Genomic DNA, 16,733 nt, shown 5'->3' with positions numbered 1-16,733 from the left:
CCATAATCTTTGATTCCGCTATCTTTAAGAGCTCTATCCATCTCTTTCTTGAAAGCATCCAGAGACTTGGCCTCCACAGCCTTCTGGGGCAGAGCATTCCATATATCCACCACTCTCTGGGTGAAAAAGTTTTTCCTCAACTCCATTCTAAATGGCCTATCCCTTATTCTTAAACTGTGGCCTCTGAATCTGGACTCACCCATCAGCAGGAACATGCTTCCTACCTCCAGCGTGTCCAACCCCTTAATAATCTTATATGTTTCAATAAGATCCCCTCTCAGCCTTCTAAATTCCAGAGTATACAAGCCCAGTCGCTCCAATCTTTCAACATGTGACAGTCCCGCCATCCCAGGAATTAACCTTGTGAACCTACGCTGCACTCCCTCAATAGCAAGAATGTCCTTCCTCAAATTTGGAGACCAAAACTGCACACAATACTCCAGGTGTGGTCTCACCAGGGCCCTGTACAGCTGCAGAAGGACCTCTTTGCTCCTATACTCAATTCCCCTTGTTATGAAGGCCAGCATGCCATTAGCTTTCTTCACTGTCTGCTGTACTTGCACGCTTGCTTTCAGTAAATGCCGTGGATGCTGCCGGACCGGCTGGGTTCCTCCAGCCTCTCGCGTGGGATGCTTTGGATTTCCAGCTCCCGCAGATTTTCCGCCGCGTTACCATGTCGACCAGGAGCTGGGCGCTACGGTGGTGTCGCTGTGCAGCGATGGAGCGGACGAGCGCAGGGGAAAGGAGAGGAAAACAGCCATTTGCCGGCGGGATTCCCCCCCCCCCCGGGATTAGTTTGCGGTGTTTGGGAGTCGAACACATAACACTCAGGTGGAGGGTCACCACCCCCCGGGAGACAGCCGGCATCACAGCGCCTTGGGGAACATCTGCCTTCACACATAGACTGTGTCCGCAAGCACGTGTGAAACATCTGGATCTTCAAGCCGGCACCTAGGTGTGAGATGGGAGCAGACTCCTGCGTCACCCTCGCACCTCTGCGCTGTTTAACATCCTCTTTGATGTGGAGATAGTCCCCCCCCCCCGCCCATCCCCATCCCAATAAATTACACCGAAGCATCATAAGTACAACGCAAGCAACACTGGACAGGCCACTCGCCCATGGGTTATGCCCATCTTGATGTCAGTCTGCACGAAATACCTTCCTTCTGTCTATCGTCCACGTCCCACTGTTCCCTTCACAGTTACGCGTCTAAAACCCCTTCACCTGACCCCGCCACTAACACAATAACCCTTTCCAGACACTCTGCGGAAAAAAAGACTTGCCCGTCACATCGCCTTTAAGCCACCCCTCTTCCCAGCCTTGAAATCGCGTCCTCGGACGCGCCCTGGGGAACAGATTCTGGCTCCCTGCCCTGTCCATATCACTCTCCCCCTCTCAGCCGCCAAGAGGTTACAGCATCACAGTCTGGTGCGGAGGTAGGGGGGCGGGGGGTTGCATGACACAGGACTGAAATAAACTGCAGAGAGTTGTAAACTTTGTCAGTTCCATCGTGGGCACCGGCCCCCGTAGTGTCAGAATCTGGTTCATTATCACCGGCATGTGACGTGACATTTGTTAACTTAAGCAGCAGCGGTTCAATGCAACACATAATGTAGCAGAGAAAGGAATAATTATAATAAATAAAATGAAAAATAATAATAAATAAACAAATAAATCAATTACGTATATTGAACCGATTTTTAAAAAACGTGCAAAATCAGAAATACTCTATATCAAAAAAAAAGTGAGGTAGTCTCCAAAGATTCAATGTCCATTTAGGCAACACACATCAAAGTTGCTGGTGAACGCAGCAGGCCAGGCAGCATCTCTAGGAAGAGGTGCAGTCGACGTTTCGGGCCGAGACCCTTCGTCAGGACTAACTGAAGGAAGAGCTAGTAAGAGTTTTGAAAGCTACCAGCTCTTCCTTCAGTCAGTCCTGACAAAGGGTCTCGGCCCGAAACGTCGACTGTACCTCTTCCTCGAGATGCTGCCTGGCCTGCTGCGTTCACCAGCAACTTTGATGTGCATTGCTTGAAATTCCAGCATCTGCAGATTTCCTCGTGTTTGCGATGTCCATTTAGGAATCGGATGGCAAAGGGGAAGAAGCTGTTCCTGAATCGCAGAGTGTGTGTCTTCAGGCTCCTGTACCTCCTGCCTGGTGGTAACAATGAGAAAAGGTGACACCTTCACGGAGTGATGCCTCAGAAAGGCAACATCCATTATTAAGGACCCCCGTCACACAGGACATTGCTGCTGCTGTATATTTAGACTTGCTGTGATTCACAATTTTTACTGCAATGTGCTGCTGCCACATAACAACAAATTTCACCACGTGCGCCAGTGGTATTAAACCCGATTCTATTTCCGAAACTGAAGGGTCTCGGCGTGAAACGTCGACTGTGCCTCTTCCTAGAGAATCTGCCTGGCCTGCTGCGTTCACCAGCAACTTTGATGTGTGTAGCTTGAATTTCCAGCATCTGCAGAATTCCTCATGAATGCACAGTGGGATGTGTTGTTTACATCAGCGACCAACGCAGTCCGAGGATCGGGCTGGGGGCAGCCTATAAGTGTCGCCATGCTTCCAGTGCCAACATAGTGTGCCCACAACTCACTAACCCCAACCGGTCCGCCTTGGGACTGTGGCAGGAAACCGGATCACCCGGAGGAAACCCACGCGGTCACAGGGAGAATGTACAAACTCCTCGCAGGCAGCGGCGGGAATCAAACCCGGGTCGGTGATCACAGGCACTAACCGCTACATTACCATGTCGCCAGGCGCCGCAATAGTGTAGCGATTACCACGATGTTATTACAGTTCTGGGCAACCTGGAGCTCGGCGTTCCATCCCGGCGCCGTTCAGCAAGGGGAGTCTGTACGGTCTCCCCATGACCGCGTGGGTTTCCTTGGGTGCTCCGGTTTCCTCCCACAGTCCAAAGGCAAACCAGGTATGTTAATTGGTCATTGTAAACTGTCCCGCGATGAGGTTAGGGTTAATCAGATCGCTGGGGCAGTGCGGCTCAAAGGGCCAGAAGGGCCCACCCTGTGTTGTAAATAGATAGAGAGATAGAGAGATAGATAGATAGATAGAGAGAGAGAGATAGAGATAGAGAGATAGATAGAGAGATAGATAGATAGACAGATAGATAGACATATGGATAGATAGATAGATAGATAGATAGACAGACAGATAGATAGAAAATAGACAGATAGATAGATACACAGACAGATAGATAGATATACAGACAGATAGACAGAGACAGATAGATAGACAGACAGACAGATAGATAGATAGACAGGTAGATAGATAGACAGACAGATAAATAGATAGATAGAGAGAGAGAGAGAGAGAGAGAGAGAGAGAGAGAGAGAGACAGATAGATAGAGAGATAGATAAATAGATAGATAAACAGATAGATAGACAGACAGGTAGATAGAGAGATAGATAGATAGGTAAACATAAGGTTTAGTAGGTTAATTGTATCACGGATTGTCCATTTGGTCCTGGTATACTGGTGTCCAGGGAATAGAAGAACGATGTATCCAATGTTGCTTTCTTCTTGATGGCCTTTTTAGTGTGTGGCTTCATCAAACTGCCTATCAAGCAGGGGTTCCCAGCCTGTGGTCCTCAGACCATTGGTCCATGGCATAAAGAAGGTTGGAAACCCCTGATCTAGAGCTTAAGCTTCCACCGTTCCCACTGTTGCCAAAGTGGGCTTGGCCTCATTGACCTGTGATGTTCCATTCAGCTGGACATCACCTGACCTTCGTTAAAAAAAAAGTTTCCACGGCGGACACCCTCTGCTTGTTACTGCAAGATGTTCCCTTCTTGTTGTTATCATGGGGTACAGGTGGAGGAGCCAGAAGACCCACGCACTCAACAACTCAGGGACAGCTTCCTCCCCTCTGCCATCAGGTTTCTGAATGGACATTTTTAAAAGTGTACTTATTCATTTACGGGATGTGGGCATCGCCAACTAAGCCAGCATTTATTGCCCGTCCCTCGTTGCCCTTGATAAAGTAGTGACGAGCTGGCTGCTTGAACCACGACGGTCCCTGAGGTGTAGGTACACCCACACCCACACCGAACCCATGAACACTCCCTCAGTACTTCTCTCAACAGGGCCTCTGCTTCCTTAGGAGCCTGCGGAGATTCGGCATGACATCTCAAACCTTGACAAACTTCGATAGATGTGCGTTGCCCAGCTGCATTATGGCCTGGTATGGGAACACCAACGCCATTGGACAGAAAATCCTACAAAAGCTGGTGGATTCATTTGGCTGAGTACATTATGGGTAAAGCCCTCCCAATCATTGAGCACATCTACCGGAAACGCTGTTGCAGGAAAGCAGCATCGATTATCAGGGATTCCCACCACCCAGGTCATGCTCTCCTCTCACTGCTACAGTCAGGTAGGAGGTACAAGAACCTCAGGACTCACACCACCAGGTTCAAGAATAGTTACTAGTCCTCAACCATCAGGCTCTCAAACAAAAAAGGGAATAACTTCACTCACCTCATCATTGAAATGTTCCCACCACCGATGGACTAATCTTAAGGATTCTTTATCTTGTTATTTCATGTTCTCGTTATTTATTGCTATTTATATTTGCATTTGCACAGTTTGTTGTCTTCTGCACTCTGGTTGATCTTTCATTGATCCTGTTTACAGTTACTATTCTATAGATTTGCTGAGTATGCCCGCAGGAAAATGAATCTCTGGGTTGTATGTGGTGACATATCTGTACTGATAATAAATATACTTTGAAGTTTGAATTTTGTTCTTATTTAATTTAATTTTTTATATATGCTTTGTGTGGTATTTTTATAGTTTTTTATTATTATGTTTTGCAATGTACTGCTGCCGCAAAAGTACAAACTTTATGACATATGCCAGTGATATTAAATCTGATTCTAATTCTGATCCTGGTTATAATCCTCCAATCTGAAGATAACAGATTGGCCACCTCGTACTGGAGATGAAGAGAAACTGTCACAGACAGTTGGTGGGAGGGAGGGCGGGAGGGATAGCTCTGTGAGCCAGTATGGACAATGGGCAGAATGGCCTCATCATGGGGAAAATCAAGGACAGTGTCCAGCCCCGTGCCTTGAAGATATCTCCGTGTCCACAAACAGTAGTGAGATGTATGGCTTCCTTGTTCAGAAGCACAATACCAGGGCTGGAGAAACGTCGGGCGCCATGGTATGGCTGCAGTTAGAGCAATGCTATTGCAGGTCAGAGTGTTCCGGAGTTCAGAGTTCAAGTCCGGCACCGTTCTGTGAGGAGTCTCTGTCCGTCCTCCCCGTGGAATGCGTGGGTGTTCCAGTTTCCTAATGACGTTTTGTGCAGTCGCTAAGTCGAGTCTGACCCTTCGTGGCCTCATTGTCCCCTGTACACCAAGCCTTCTTGTTGGAACCTGCCTCTCTAAGGTCCCCCAAGGTCTTACGCGTTGTCTGAGTGATATTATCTATCCATCATAGCCTCTGTCGTCCTGTCCTTCTTTTACCGTCTGTTTTACCCAACATGAGAGTCTTCTGTCCGAGGAATCCTGTCTTCTCATGATGTGGCCAGAATATTTCAGCTTTAGTCCCACGATCAAGCCTCCTAGTGAGCAGTCTGGCTGTATTTCTTCAAGTATCGACTTGTAGGATCTTCTTGCTGTCCAACGAGCTCTTGGAGTCCAGCCTCCAAGTTCGAAGGCGTCGATTCTTTTGTTTTCAGCCTTACTAATATCAGGACATAAACCACAGTTAAAGACACTTGGACAGCGTCAGAAAGGAAAGGTTTTGGGGGATATGGATCAAACGATAACAAATTAGATTGTGGTCGTGGTTAGCATGGCCCAGTTGGGCCGAATGGCCTGTTTCTTTGCAGTATGACTCTATAATAGTCCAGCTCTCACAACTGGAAATACCATAGACTTGACTATATGAAGTGCAAGGCTGTCTCATTAGAAAAGATGAGGAGGAATTTCTGTGCCAGGGGGTGGTGAAGCTGTGAAATTTATTGCCACAGATGGCTGTGGAGGTCAGGTCATTGGAGACGTGTAAGGTGGATGTTGGATAAACTTTTGCACAGTAGGGGAAATGGGAAAAGGTGGGTAGGTGGAGATGAGTCCATGGCCAGATCAGCCATGATCTTATTGAATGGTGGAGCAGGCTCGACGGGCCAGATGGCCGACTCCTGCTCCTATTTTGTATGTTCTTATGTTCTTGATCAGTCAGGGCATCAAAGGTTACGGGGAGAATCTCGACTGGAGTCGAGAGGGATAATCAATCAGCCATGATGGAATGGCAGACCAAGCCTAATGGACTGAATGGCCTAGCTCTGCTCCCATATCTTATGGTCGTACGCACTCACTCCACCACTGGGTGCCTTCAAGCTGGAGGACACAGACGCAGTGTCCTTGCTGAGGTTGGTCATTGGTATTGGAATCGTACTGAGACAGAGAGAAAAGCTTGGCCTTGCGGATTGTTCATTCAGATCAGATCATTACACAGTGCGCTGAGGTAGAACAAGGCAAAACGATATCAATGCAGAACAGTGTGATAGCTACAGTGAAAGTGCGGTTCAGGTAAGTGATGGAACTGCAAGACCGTAACGAGGAAGTTTGTGAGAACAGGAGAACATCTTATTGCAGAAGAGGGTCTTTCAAGAGGCCAATAACAGTGGGGTAGAAACTGTCCTTAAGCCTGGTGGTACGCGCTTTTGGGCTTTTGTATCGTCTGCCCGATGGGAGAAGGGAGAAGAGACAATGCGTGTGGAGGGTGGGGTCTTTGATGATGCTGGTTGCTTTACTGAGGCAGCAAGAAGCATGGGCAGAGTCCTTAGAGGGGAGACTGTTTCCTGCGATGTGATTGAGCTCTGTCCACAACTCTCTGCTGTTTCTCGTGGTCACAGGCAGAGCCGTTGCCAAACCAAGCCGAGATGAATCCGGACAGAATGCTTTCTGTGGAGCATCGATAAAAATTGCTCAGGCTCAAGGATTCAAAGTACATTTAGCATCAAAGTTTGTATGCAGTTTACAACCCAGAGATTCGTCTGGCCCGCAGACAGCCGCAAAACAAATTAAACCTTGGGACCCGTTCAAACAGAAACATCAACCTCCCCCATGCGCACAAAAAAAACAAATCATGCCAAGTGGCAACAAGAAAATCAACTGCCCCCCCCGCACAAACACACACAAAAGAAACAAATTGTGCAAACAGCAGTAAGAACATTAACCCCACACACGCAAACAAAACAAATTGTACCAACAGCAACAAAACCATTAACCCTACACTCAAAAAAACAAACCCCGCCAGACAGCAACAAAACATCAACTCTCCCACACAAGAAAATTGCACAAAAAGCAACAAGAACATTAACCCTCACACACACAAAAAAACCCTGCCAAACAGCAACAAGAACATCAGTCCCCCACTGAAAAAAAAAACAAATTGTGCAAACAGCAACAAGAAAATTAACCCTTCCCCAAATGCAACAAAAAAAAACAAATTGTACGAATAACAACAAGGATACCTTGTGACATTGGCACATTGTAAATTAATGCATTGAGGAGTTTACTGCAGTCAATGAATAAAGCAGAGTGTCTTGTTCGTTTATCTTATAAATAAAGTATACATTTGGGGAAAAAAAAATTAATGCTAACTACATCCAAAAATGGAGAGTCAACAACTCTGAATTCATATTGATGTTTTTTTCTGCAACAGATCAGTTGTTCCCTGTGAGTCATAGTCACAGAGTCACAGGGTCAGAGAATGACACATCATAGAAACAGGCCCTTCAGCCCATTGAGTTTGTGCTAAACATCAGCCAGCCTTTCACACTAATCTGACATTTATAGTCATAGTCATACTCATACTTTATTGATGCTGGGGAAAATTGGTTTTCATTAATGTATGACTATGACTATGACTATGACTTATCCCATTTCTTTTTTTAAATTCTCCCCACATTCAACTCCCTCCCCCCCCCCCCAGATTCTATCACCCAGACACACCCTGAGGACAAGTAATTCACAAACCCACTCGACTCTGAAGTGCGGTAGGAAACTGGAGTACCCAGAGCTTTTGGTTGGGGACCGGAGCTGCTAATGCTCCCTATAATCCCAGCAATAAAACTGGGATACACTTGGAGACAAGCCAAAGAATTCATCCCACACACTAGGACCCACACTTATAAAACCATAAGACAAAGCAGCAGAATTAGGCCATTCGGATCTTCAAATCTGCTCTGTCATTTCATTATAGCAGATTTATGATACCACTCAACCACATTGCCCTGCCTTCTCTCCGTAACCTTTGACACCCTTACTAATCAAGACCCATCAACCTCTGCTTTAAATAGTGACTTGGCCTCCACAGCCACCTTTGGCAATGAATTACACAGATTCACCGCGCTTTAGCTAAAGAAAGTCCTTAAGACCGGCCTTTATGCTGGCCTTTATTAATCAGAGCATTGAGCACAGGAGTTGGGATGAAATGTTGAAATTGTATAAGGCACTGGTGAGGCCAAATTTGGAGTATTGTGTACAGTTCTGGTCACTGAATTATAGGAAAGATGTCAATAAAATTGAGAGAGTACAGAGAAGATTTACCAAAATGTTGCCTGGGTTTCATCTCCTAAGTTACAGAGAAAGGTTGAACAAGTTAGGTCTTTATTCTTTGGAGCGTAGAAGGTTGAGGAGGGACTTGATAGAGTTATTTAAAATTATGAGGGGGATTGATTGAGTTGACGTGGATAGGCTTTTTCCATTGAGAGTGGGGGAGATTCAAACAAGAGGACATGAGTTGAGAGTTAAAGGGCAAAAGTTTAGGGGTAACATGAGGGGGAACTTCTTTACTCAGAGAGTGGTAGCTGTGTGGAACGAGCTTCCAGCTGAAGTGGTTAAATTGGACAGTAATATGGACAGGAAAGGAATGGAGGGTTATGGGCTGAGTGCAGGTCGGTGGGACTAGGTGAGAGTAAGAGTTCGGCACGGACTAGAAGGGCCGAGATGGCCTGTTTCCGTCCTGTAATTGTTATCTGGTTATATGGTTATAAGACCATAAGAGATAAGAGCAGAATTAGTCTATTTGCAACATCGAGTCTGCTCTGCCACTTCCTGATGGCTGATCATTTTCCCTCTCATCCCCAATCTCCTGCCTTCTCCCCTTATCTCTTCACACCCTGACCAATCAAGAGTCTAGCAACCTTCCCTTAAATCTACCCAATGTCCTGGGCCAACGAATTCCACAGATTCACTACTCTCTGGCTAAAAAGTTCCTCCTAACCTCTGCTCTAAAGGGATGTCCTTCAATTCTGAGAGTGTGCCCTCTGGTCCTTTTAGAAACATTCTCTCCATCCAGCTGCAGTTTGACTGAGTTCCTGCACATGGCTCTGATCCCCAAGATCTCCAGGACACCTATATCAGTGTAACAACAGTCGCAGCGTGGATTGGGGTTTAAGGAATGGAGGAGAGAGGTCAGCGACATTCTGGGGCAACTGGGACCATCTTCAGTTCGGATTATAATGACTTTCCCATTCATAATTTGCTCCTTTTGGTCCAATTGGACCGTGATGACAATGATGCAAATCTAAACTTGTCCTATTGCTAGATTCAAAGTTCAGAATCAGAATCAGGTTGAATATCACCGGCACATGTCGTGAAATTTGTTGTCTTTGCAGCACCAGTAAAATTTGTGAAGTAGTGTTTTTGGTTTCAAGGTCCATTCAGAATTTGGATGGCAGAGGGGAAGAAGTTGTTCCTGAATCATTAAGTGTGTGCCTTCAGGCTTCTGTACCTCCTCCCTGATGGTAGCAATGAGAAGAGGGCATGTCCTGGGTGATGGGGTCCTCAATGATAGACACCACCTTTCTGAAGCATCCTTGAAGGTGTCCTGGATACTACAGCGGCTAGTGCCCATGATGGAGCTGACTGAGTTTACAACTCTCTGCAGCTTCTTTCAATCCTGTGCAGTAGCGCTCCCCCCACCACCCCACCTCCCCATACCAGATGCTGATGCAGCCAGTCAGAATGCTCTCTACTGTCATGGTCTGGTCCGTGAAGTCCACATTCCGGTTCACGGTCCGGTCCGTGGACTCAGGACTCCAGGTCTTCCAGCTGTCCCTTGTTTGAGTTAATCACAGGCAGCTGATTCCCATCTTGGGGCTTGGAATATAAGTAGCCTTGGGGTTGAGTGTGAGCTGCTGGATTGTTTTGTCAAGATCCCCTGGGAGCAACCTGCCAGTGGAAGGCTAGAGCGGTCAATTGCCATCTTTAGGCCGTGTTGGGGAACCATCCCCTCATGGAGCCTTGCTGTCAGTAGTCAGAGCTGTCTTTGCGGTATGGATTCGGCTGTTTCCCGAACCAGCTGAGTGGCTGCCAGCCACTCCGAGCTAGGTAGGGATCCAGCTGTTTCCATAGCCAGCTGAGGTTGCTGGCCGAACTGAGACTCGGAGCTTCCCCGGAGCAGAGATGGAACTGTTTGTCTTTCTTTGGTGTTGTCTCTTCTCCCTGCCTTCGTGGGGTAAGCCAGGCCATTTTGCCGTTGCCCTGCGGGGGGATCTATCTTGTCTTGTCTTTACCTCCGTGGGGTAAGTCAGGCCGTTTTGCTGCTGCCCTGCAGGGGGTCATGTCTTGCTTTGTCTTGTCCTTGCCTCCGTGCGGTAAGTCAGGCCATTCTGCCATTGCCCTGCAGGGGGTCATGTCTTGCCTTGTCTTTGCCTCTGTTGGGTAAGTCCAGCTGTTCTGTCATTACCCAACAGGTAGACCTGTCCCACCTTGGTGTGGAGAGGTTGAGTCCTGGCTTGCCTAAGTATAAGTCCCAGCTCTGTCTATGTACTGTCCTGTCTCATGTTGGTGTCATGTTAACGATGAATCCTGGCTTTTCGAAGGACAAATCCTGGCTCTATGTTGATGTTCAGTTCCCAGTCGGTCTCTCAGCTCCAGCCTCTGAGTTATCAGCCTCCGCAAGCTCAGAATCCCAGACCCCAGCCAGCAGCCAAGCTCAGGATCCCAGACCCCAGCTGGCAGCCAAGCTCCAAGAACTCAAGCCTCAAGGATCCCAAGCCAAGCTCCAAGAACCCAAGCCTGAAGTCCCCAGCTTCCAAGTTCATGACCCAAGGCCCCAGCCTCAAGCCTCAAGAGCAAAGACCCCAGCCTGTCTCCAAGCTCAGGCCTCTAGACCCCAGCCACGTCATGTCCTTGCCTAGTTCTGGGGTTTGAGCCAGAGGCAAGACCTAGGTTCTGGGTCCTTGTCCAGTCTTGGGCTTGGAGTTGAAGCCTTGTCTCCTAGTCCATGGTTTCCAATCCTGGTCCCACTTTCCCTAGCCCAAGTCTGCATTCTTGCCCCTGCTCCTGGTCTGAATCCTGTCACATCCCTACTCTAGTCAAGTCCTGTTCCTTGTACTTCAGTGTCTATGTTTCGCATTTGGGTCCGTTCCCAACACCCCACTGTGACACTTACAATACATCTGTAGAAATTGACATACCAAACCTCACCAAACTCCTAATGAAATATAGCCAAGCAAATTTAATGTCAAAGTGCATATATGTCACTATACACAACACTGAATTTTATTTTCTTGCAGGCATTCACAGTAGAACAAAACAACTACAACAGTTATCCATGCTGAACTAGGAGCCAGATGGCCCATATTTCTCTCAGCCTGGCCTATCCACCTCCCTGTCAAGGTGCCTTTTAAACATCGTTAATGTACCTGGTGGGTGGTGGTGTGGAGTTATGTCTCTACCAAAGGAGGTGTAAGGGGCTCCTTCCCTCTGCTAGACTGCAGGTCACCCTCTGGCAAGGTGTAACCACCCCATCCCCAAAATCAGAGACATGTGAAGCCACGGGAGCAGGTGGTGGATGGTCGTACGAGCAGCCGGTGCAGATCACAAGTCCTGGTTATGTGACCACTGACGCCAGGCAGACAATCTCTGAAGAGTATTGATAATGGCTGGGGGCAGGTCACCTGTCTTGTAAAGACACTGCCCAGAAGAACACGATGGCAAACCGCTTCTGTAGAAAAGTTTGTTAAGAACAATCGTGGTCAAAAACCATGATCGCCCACATCATACGACAGGACACAAAATGGATGAATGTACCTGCCTCAACCACTTCCTCTAGCGCTTTGTTCTCTTTACGGAAGACCTGTATTTTCACATTTTTTAATAGAATAGGCTGTGTTTATGCGGCAGTTACAACATGGCAGGTTAAGGGGGCACCACTTCACTCAGAGTGTGGAACGAGCCACCAGCGGAAGTGGTGGGTGTGGGTTCGATTGCAGAATTTAGAAGAAGTTTGGGTAGGTGCATGAATGGGAGGGGTGTGGTTCGGGTGCCGGTCAGTGGGACTAGGCAGAGTAACAGTTCAGCATGGACTAGATGGGCCAAAGGGCCTGCTTCTCTGCTACAGACACAAAATGCTGGAAGAACTCAGCAGGCCAGGCTGCATCCGTGGAAATGAACAAATGGTCAACGTTTTGGGTTTGTAGCAGCGGTATAGTGCAATACAAGAAAAATGACTACCGGAAATAGATAAAAGTTAAAGTGGTGGCCAGCTCCACTTTACAGTGCCAGTAAATCGAGCTTTTCAATTCCTGCGGCTGTCTGTAAGAAGTCTGTACAATCTCCCCACGTGACTACAGAGAGAGAGAGACAGAGAGAGATTAATAAGTAAAAGAGAGTGAAACAGACCTGGGTCACTGTGTGTGCAAGAGCCAGCTGTGGCGCCGAGGGAGCACCACCCCACCAGGAGGGCCCCCTTTCGATTACGCGGTGTCTCCGCCGATGGTGTAATCGAAAGGGGAAAACTTAAATCCAGGCCGCTATCTGTAGAATAGATTAATAGTGTTACAGGACTATCACCGTACCGTGGGGGGGGGGGGTGCGCCATGGTAGCGTACTGATGCATTTACAGCTCGGGGCGTCGGAGTTTAGAGTTCACTTCCGCGTCCTCTGTAAGAGTTTGTGCATCCTTCCTGCAATTATATTTTTTTTATTTATTGAGATATAATATGGAGTAGACCCTTCCGAGCCCCACTGCCGAGCAATCCACCAATTTAACCCTAGCCTAACCATGGGACAATTTACAACGACTGATTAACCGAGCAACCAATACGTCTTTGGAAGATGGGAGGAAACCAGAGCACTCGGAGGAAATCTATGCAGTCATGGGGAGAACGTCCAAACAGCCAGCCTGGGTCACCTGTACCATACACCATACTACTATGCCACGTGTTTGTGGGTTTCCTCCAGGTGCTCCAGTTTCCTCCCACTGGCCAAAGATGTACTGGTTAATAAGTTAATTGGCCAATTGCCCTGTGATTAGGCTAGGTAAAGCGGTGGTTTGCTGGGCAGTGTGGTTCGGTGGGCGGGAAGGTCCTGTTCTGCACTGTACCTCTAAGTAGAAAAATACAAAAAAAATCCTATGATGCTTCATGCAGAAGTGATGAAAAATTAACCCCAAGATAATGTAGGAGGTAAATATATATACTGGTAGGTCAGTCAGTGAGGTAGGCAATGTATTGAAAGGATCCAAAGGTTCATTTATTATCAAAGTGTGTATGCAGTATACATCTCTGAGATTTGCCTTCTCCCGATAGCCATGAAACAAAAAAACATGGAAGTCTTCAAAGAGAAACATCAATCCCCCCCAGCACAAAAATAAAAAGCTCTCGCAATCGCACCGAACAGCAGCAAGAACATCGAACCCCAAATTTCCAACCCCCACCCTCGCGCAAAAAAAAACAATCCCGGTTGGTAAATGGAGCTTGACCGCAAATGCACTAGGAAACAGTTCAAGATGTGTCCTCCTTCCTCTCAGGGAAGTGGGAGCGAGCACAGGAGTTTATGGAGGAAACTTCCAGGCCTTAGGATTGCAGCCCATGGTGAGTGATGGATGGGAGGCCACGGGTGAACTGCATGAAGGTCACACGGGCCCAGTGTGGAGAAACCAGGTCACCAGCCTTTCCCGAAATCACTAATCAGCGTTGAATCAAGTCTTTCTGCCCCATTTGCACCCTCTCCCGTGCCAGGCCTGGAAGTGAGTGTGAGGCAATGCCTCAGACAACGCCTTTGGCCGGTGGCGGATGGATAGATGGGCCAGTTTTCCAGCGCTCACCAGTGGGCTCAACAGCAGAGAGAGGCCCGGACCCCAGCAAAACACACACACACACACACACACACACACACACACACACACACACACACACACACACACACACACACACTCACACACACACAGGACCTCCGCGATCTCCATGCAGACCGCGTGCGCAAAGTGCTGGAAGAACTCAGCAGGTCGGGCGGCATCTGCGGAAGGGAATTAAACAGTCGACGTTTCGGGCCGAGTCCCTTCTTCCCAGCGCCGGTCCTGACCCCCCCCCCCCCGGGGGGCTCTGGCTTCACCCGCTCAAGCGAGAGAGGAGGAGAGGAACGCGACGAAGAGCAGTCCACACGTGAAGGCAACCGGCAGTTGGCTTTCTGAACGTTAGCAAGCCATTTCAAGGTCAAAGACATCACCAGCCTGAAGTCACCCTTTGAAAACGTCTCTATTTACAAAGATACCATTTTGACAGCCACTGGCGCCGCCCCTTTAATTTCACATTATCCGCTTGCCCTAATAATATCCTTCTTAAAGCGAAAGTGTAAATGTCGGTTTTTAAAAAAAACAACACACATGCCTGATTATTTAAACTGTGCTGCCCTTGTAAAACAATTTACTGACAAAATTACATTTCAATAGAAAATTAGATTTTATTGGGAAATTAGCTATATTGTAAACACACAACACGCAATTGCTGGTAACCACGATACATACTATAAATATCTCTTATGTAATCTGTGCGATTACGGGATTTAATCTAGCACATAGTTTGGGAGTTAATTGTGCACCAGTTCTAAAGCTGTTACAGGCTAGTAGCTGGTATCAAGGGCCATGAATATGTTTCAATGGAACGCGGCCATTGAGTCCATCGTCTCAGGGTCGGCCCTTACTTTCTGTGCCATTTTAAGAGGGGGCGCGTTGTGGGGAAGGTAAAGGGTTAACGCTGACTCATATTTTTTTGTGTGTAAACATGTATTGGATTTTCATTTGCCAGTGGGTTACAGTTTGCAACCACCTCCAACACCCATCTTAATTTTAAATCTTTAATCGCGGGGTCGACTGGCTGAGATTTCACTCACGCCGGGAATACTGACCAATTTCCCAATTACGGGCAAAGGGACCGAAACTCCATGCAAAGTCGTGTTACTTGCAGACGTCCAACAAAAGGCAGAGAGATCTCAGACCAAATATTTAAAATAAACACTCGTATCTAATGGAATGTCACAATGCATTGCAACGTGTTTGCAGGCTTCCAGAGCCAAATTAAGACGGTTCGCGATAAATATATCGGGGACCGTGTGTGACCTTTTAGCTCAGACCCTGTCTTAGCTCAGTTAACGAGCGTCCGATGTCTTGCTTGCAAAATTGTGTCTGGGCATTGTTACGCCGGTGGTCAGAAGCGGAGAGAGTGGGGAGAATGGGTGGCAGAGGGGAGAGGGGTTTAGAGACGACTACAGAAGCGGTCACTCACCAAATGCCTCCTCAGACTGTTGGCTTCAGTTTCCCTGAGACAGCCTCCTGGATAAAAGGTATCGCCTCCGTTTAAATCCCAGTTCAACACGAGCGGGTCCTGTTCGCGTCTATTCCCGGCGATCTGTAAAGCTTCTTTCACCAGAAATTCCTGCCTTTGCCTCAGGAACTGCAGCTCGAGGAGGCCGGCGAGACTGGCCTCCAGACGCTCTTTATTTCTGCTTCGATCCAGGTTCACCGGGAGCGACAAACCCGAGAGCATCTCGCTATTCCGGGGTGTTATCGCCCGCCTCACTCGCCCTGAATGAAGCTTGCAGGAATGTATCAAACCCGCAGGATTTCCATGTGGCCCCGGTTTGATACTGTATCCCTAACCAATTGATACAGTGTGTGTGCATGTGTGCGTGTGAGTGTGTGTGTGTGTGTGTGTGTGTGTGTGTGTGTGTGTGTGTGTGTATGTGTGTGTGTGTGTGTGTGTGTGTATGTGTGTGTGTGTGTGTGTGTGTGTGTGTGTGTGTGTGTATATGTGTTACACTTTTTTTGGTCAATTTCATTAGGGGAAACTGACATGTAAGACGGGCTATGTCACTCAGCCGGTAATTAACATTACAAACCCCGCCCCTATCCCTTTCTCTCTCTCTCTGATTCGCCAGCCACTTTCTCTCATTACATCACCCTTCAAAAGCCTGGACTAACGTCCTTATATGAAGGCTATTTTTATTGCTGTATATTGTTAAACGTGTCTGCGAGTGATTATAACTTCCTTTCTCTCTGCCTCTTTCTCTCTCTCTCCCTCTACCTCGCCGCCCCCAATTCCTGCCCCAGTCTGCGCGACTTGCAATATTCCCCGGGATTTTATTCTTTCTTCGCATTGCTCTGAAATTAAGGATTGAATAACGGGAAGGGGAAGGCAGGGTGTATGTAGGGGAGGGGTTGGGTGCTGGCGTGGTGGGGAGCAGTCACGTTGCACTGGAACCTCATCTGAAACAGATGCGGTCGTTCCGAGGGAAAGGAAGCCGATTTGAAAGTGTTGGAGACGCCGGGCAGATCAGCGTTTAGCGGGAGAGAGAGAATAGCTCTTTGCCCGGTAGAGATAGGAATTGTTCCTTGGGTAGTCCAACCCTGGAAAAAAGAGGGCTCTAAAAGTCGGAAGCGACATTTTAAGAGTTC

At 47.8% G+C, this 16,733-nt stretch overlaps 1 protein-coding gene across 2 annotated transcripts in view; it reads right to left on the bottom strand.

The window, feature by feature from the left end:
• Positions 1–16,108, bottom strand: part of LOC140203790 (dapper 1-like) — a 102,209-nt gene extending 86,101 nt beyond the window's left edge. For both annotated transcript variants that reach the window (XM_072269863.1, XM_072269865.1), the window contains exon 1: positions 15,565–16,108. In XM_072269863.1, coding sequence (XP_072125964.1) covers positions 15,565–15,825 — 261 coding nt within the window. In that variant the 5' untranslated portion in view covers positions 15,826–16,108. The remainder of the gene's footprint in view (positions 1–15,564) is intronic.
• Between the last annotated feature and the right edge of the window lie 625 nt (positions 16,109–16,733).

This window comes from Mobula birostris, chromosome 10, assembly GCF_030028105.1.
Source record: "Mobula birostris isolate sMobBir1 chromosome 10, sMobBir1.hap1, whole genome shotgun sequence".
In the NCBI taxonomy this organism is placed as follows: Eukaryota; Metazoa; Chordata; class Chondrichthyes; order Myliobatiformes; family Myliobatidae; genus Mobula; species Mobula birostris.
Note: the sequence above shows the minus strand (reverse complement) of the source record. Positions and strands in the feature narration are given on the sequence as shown.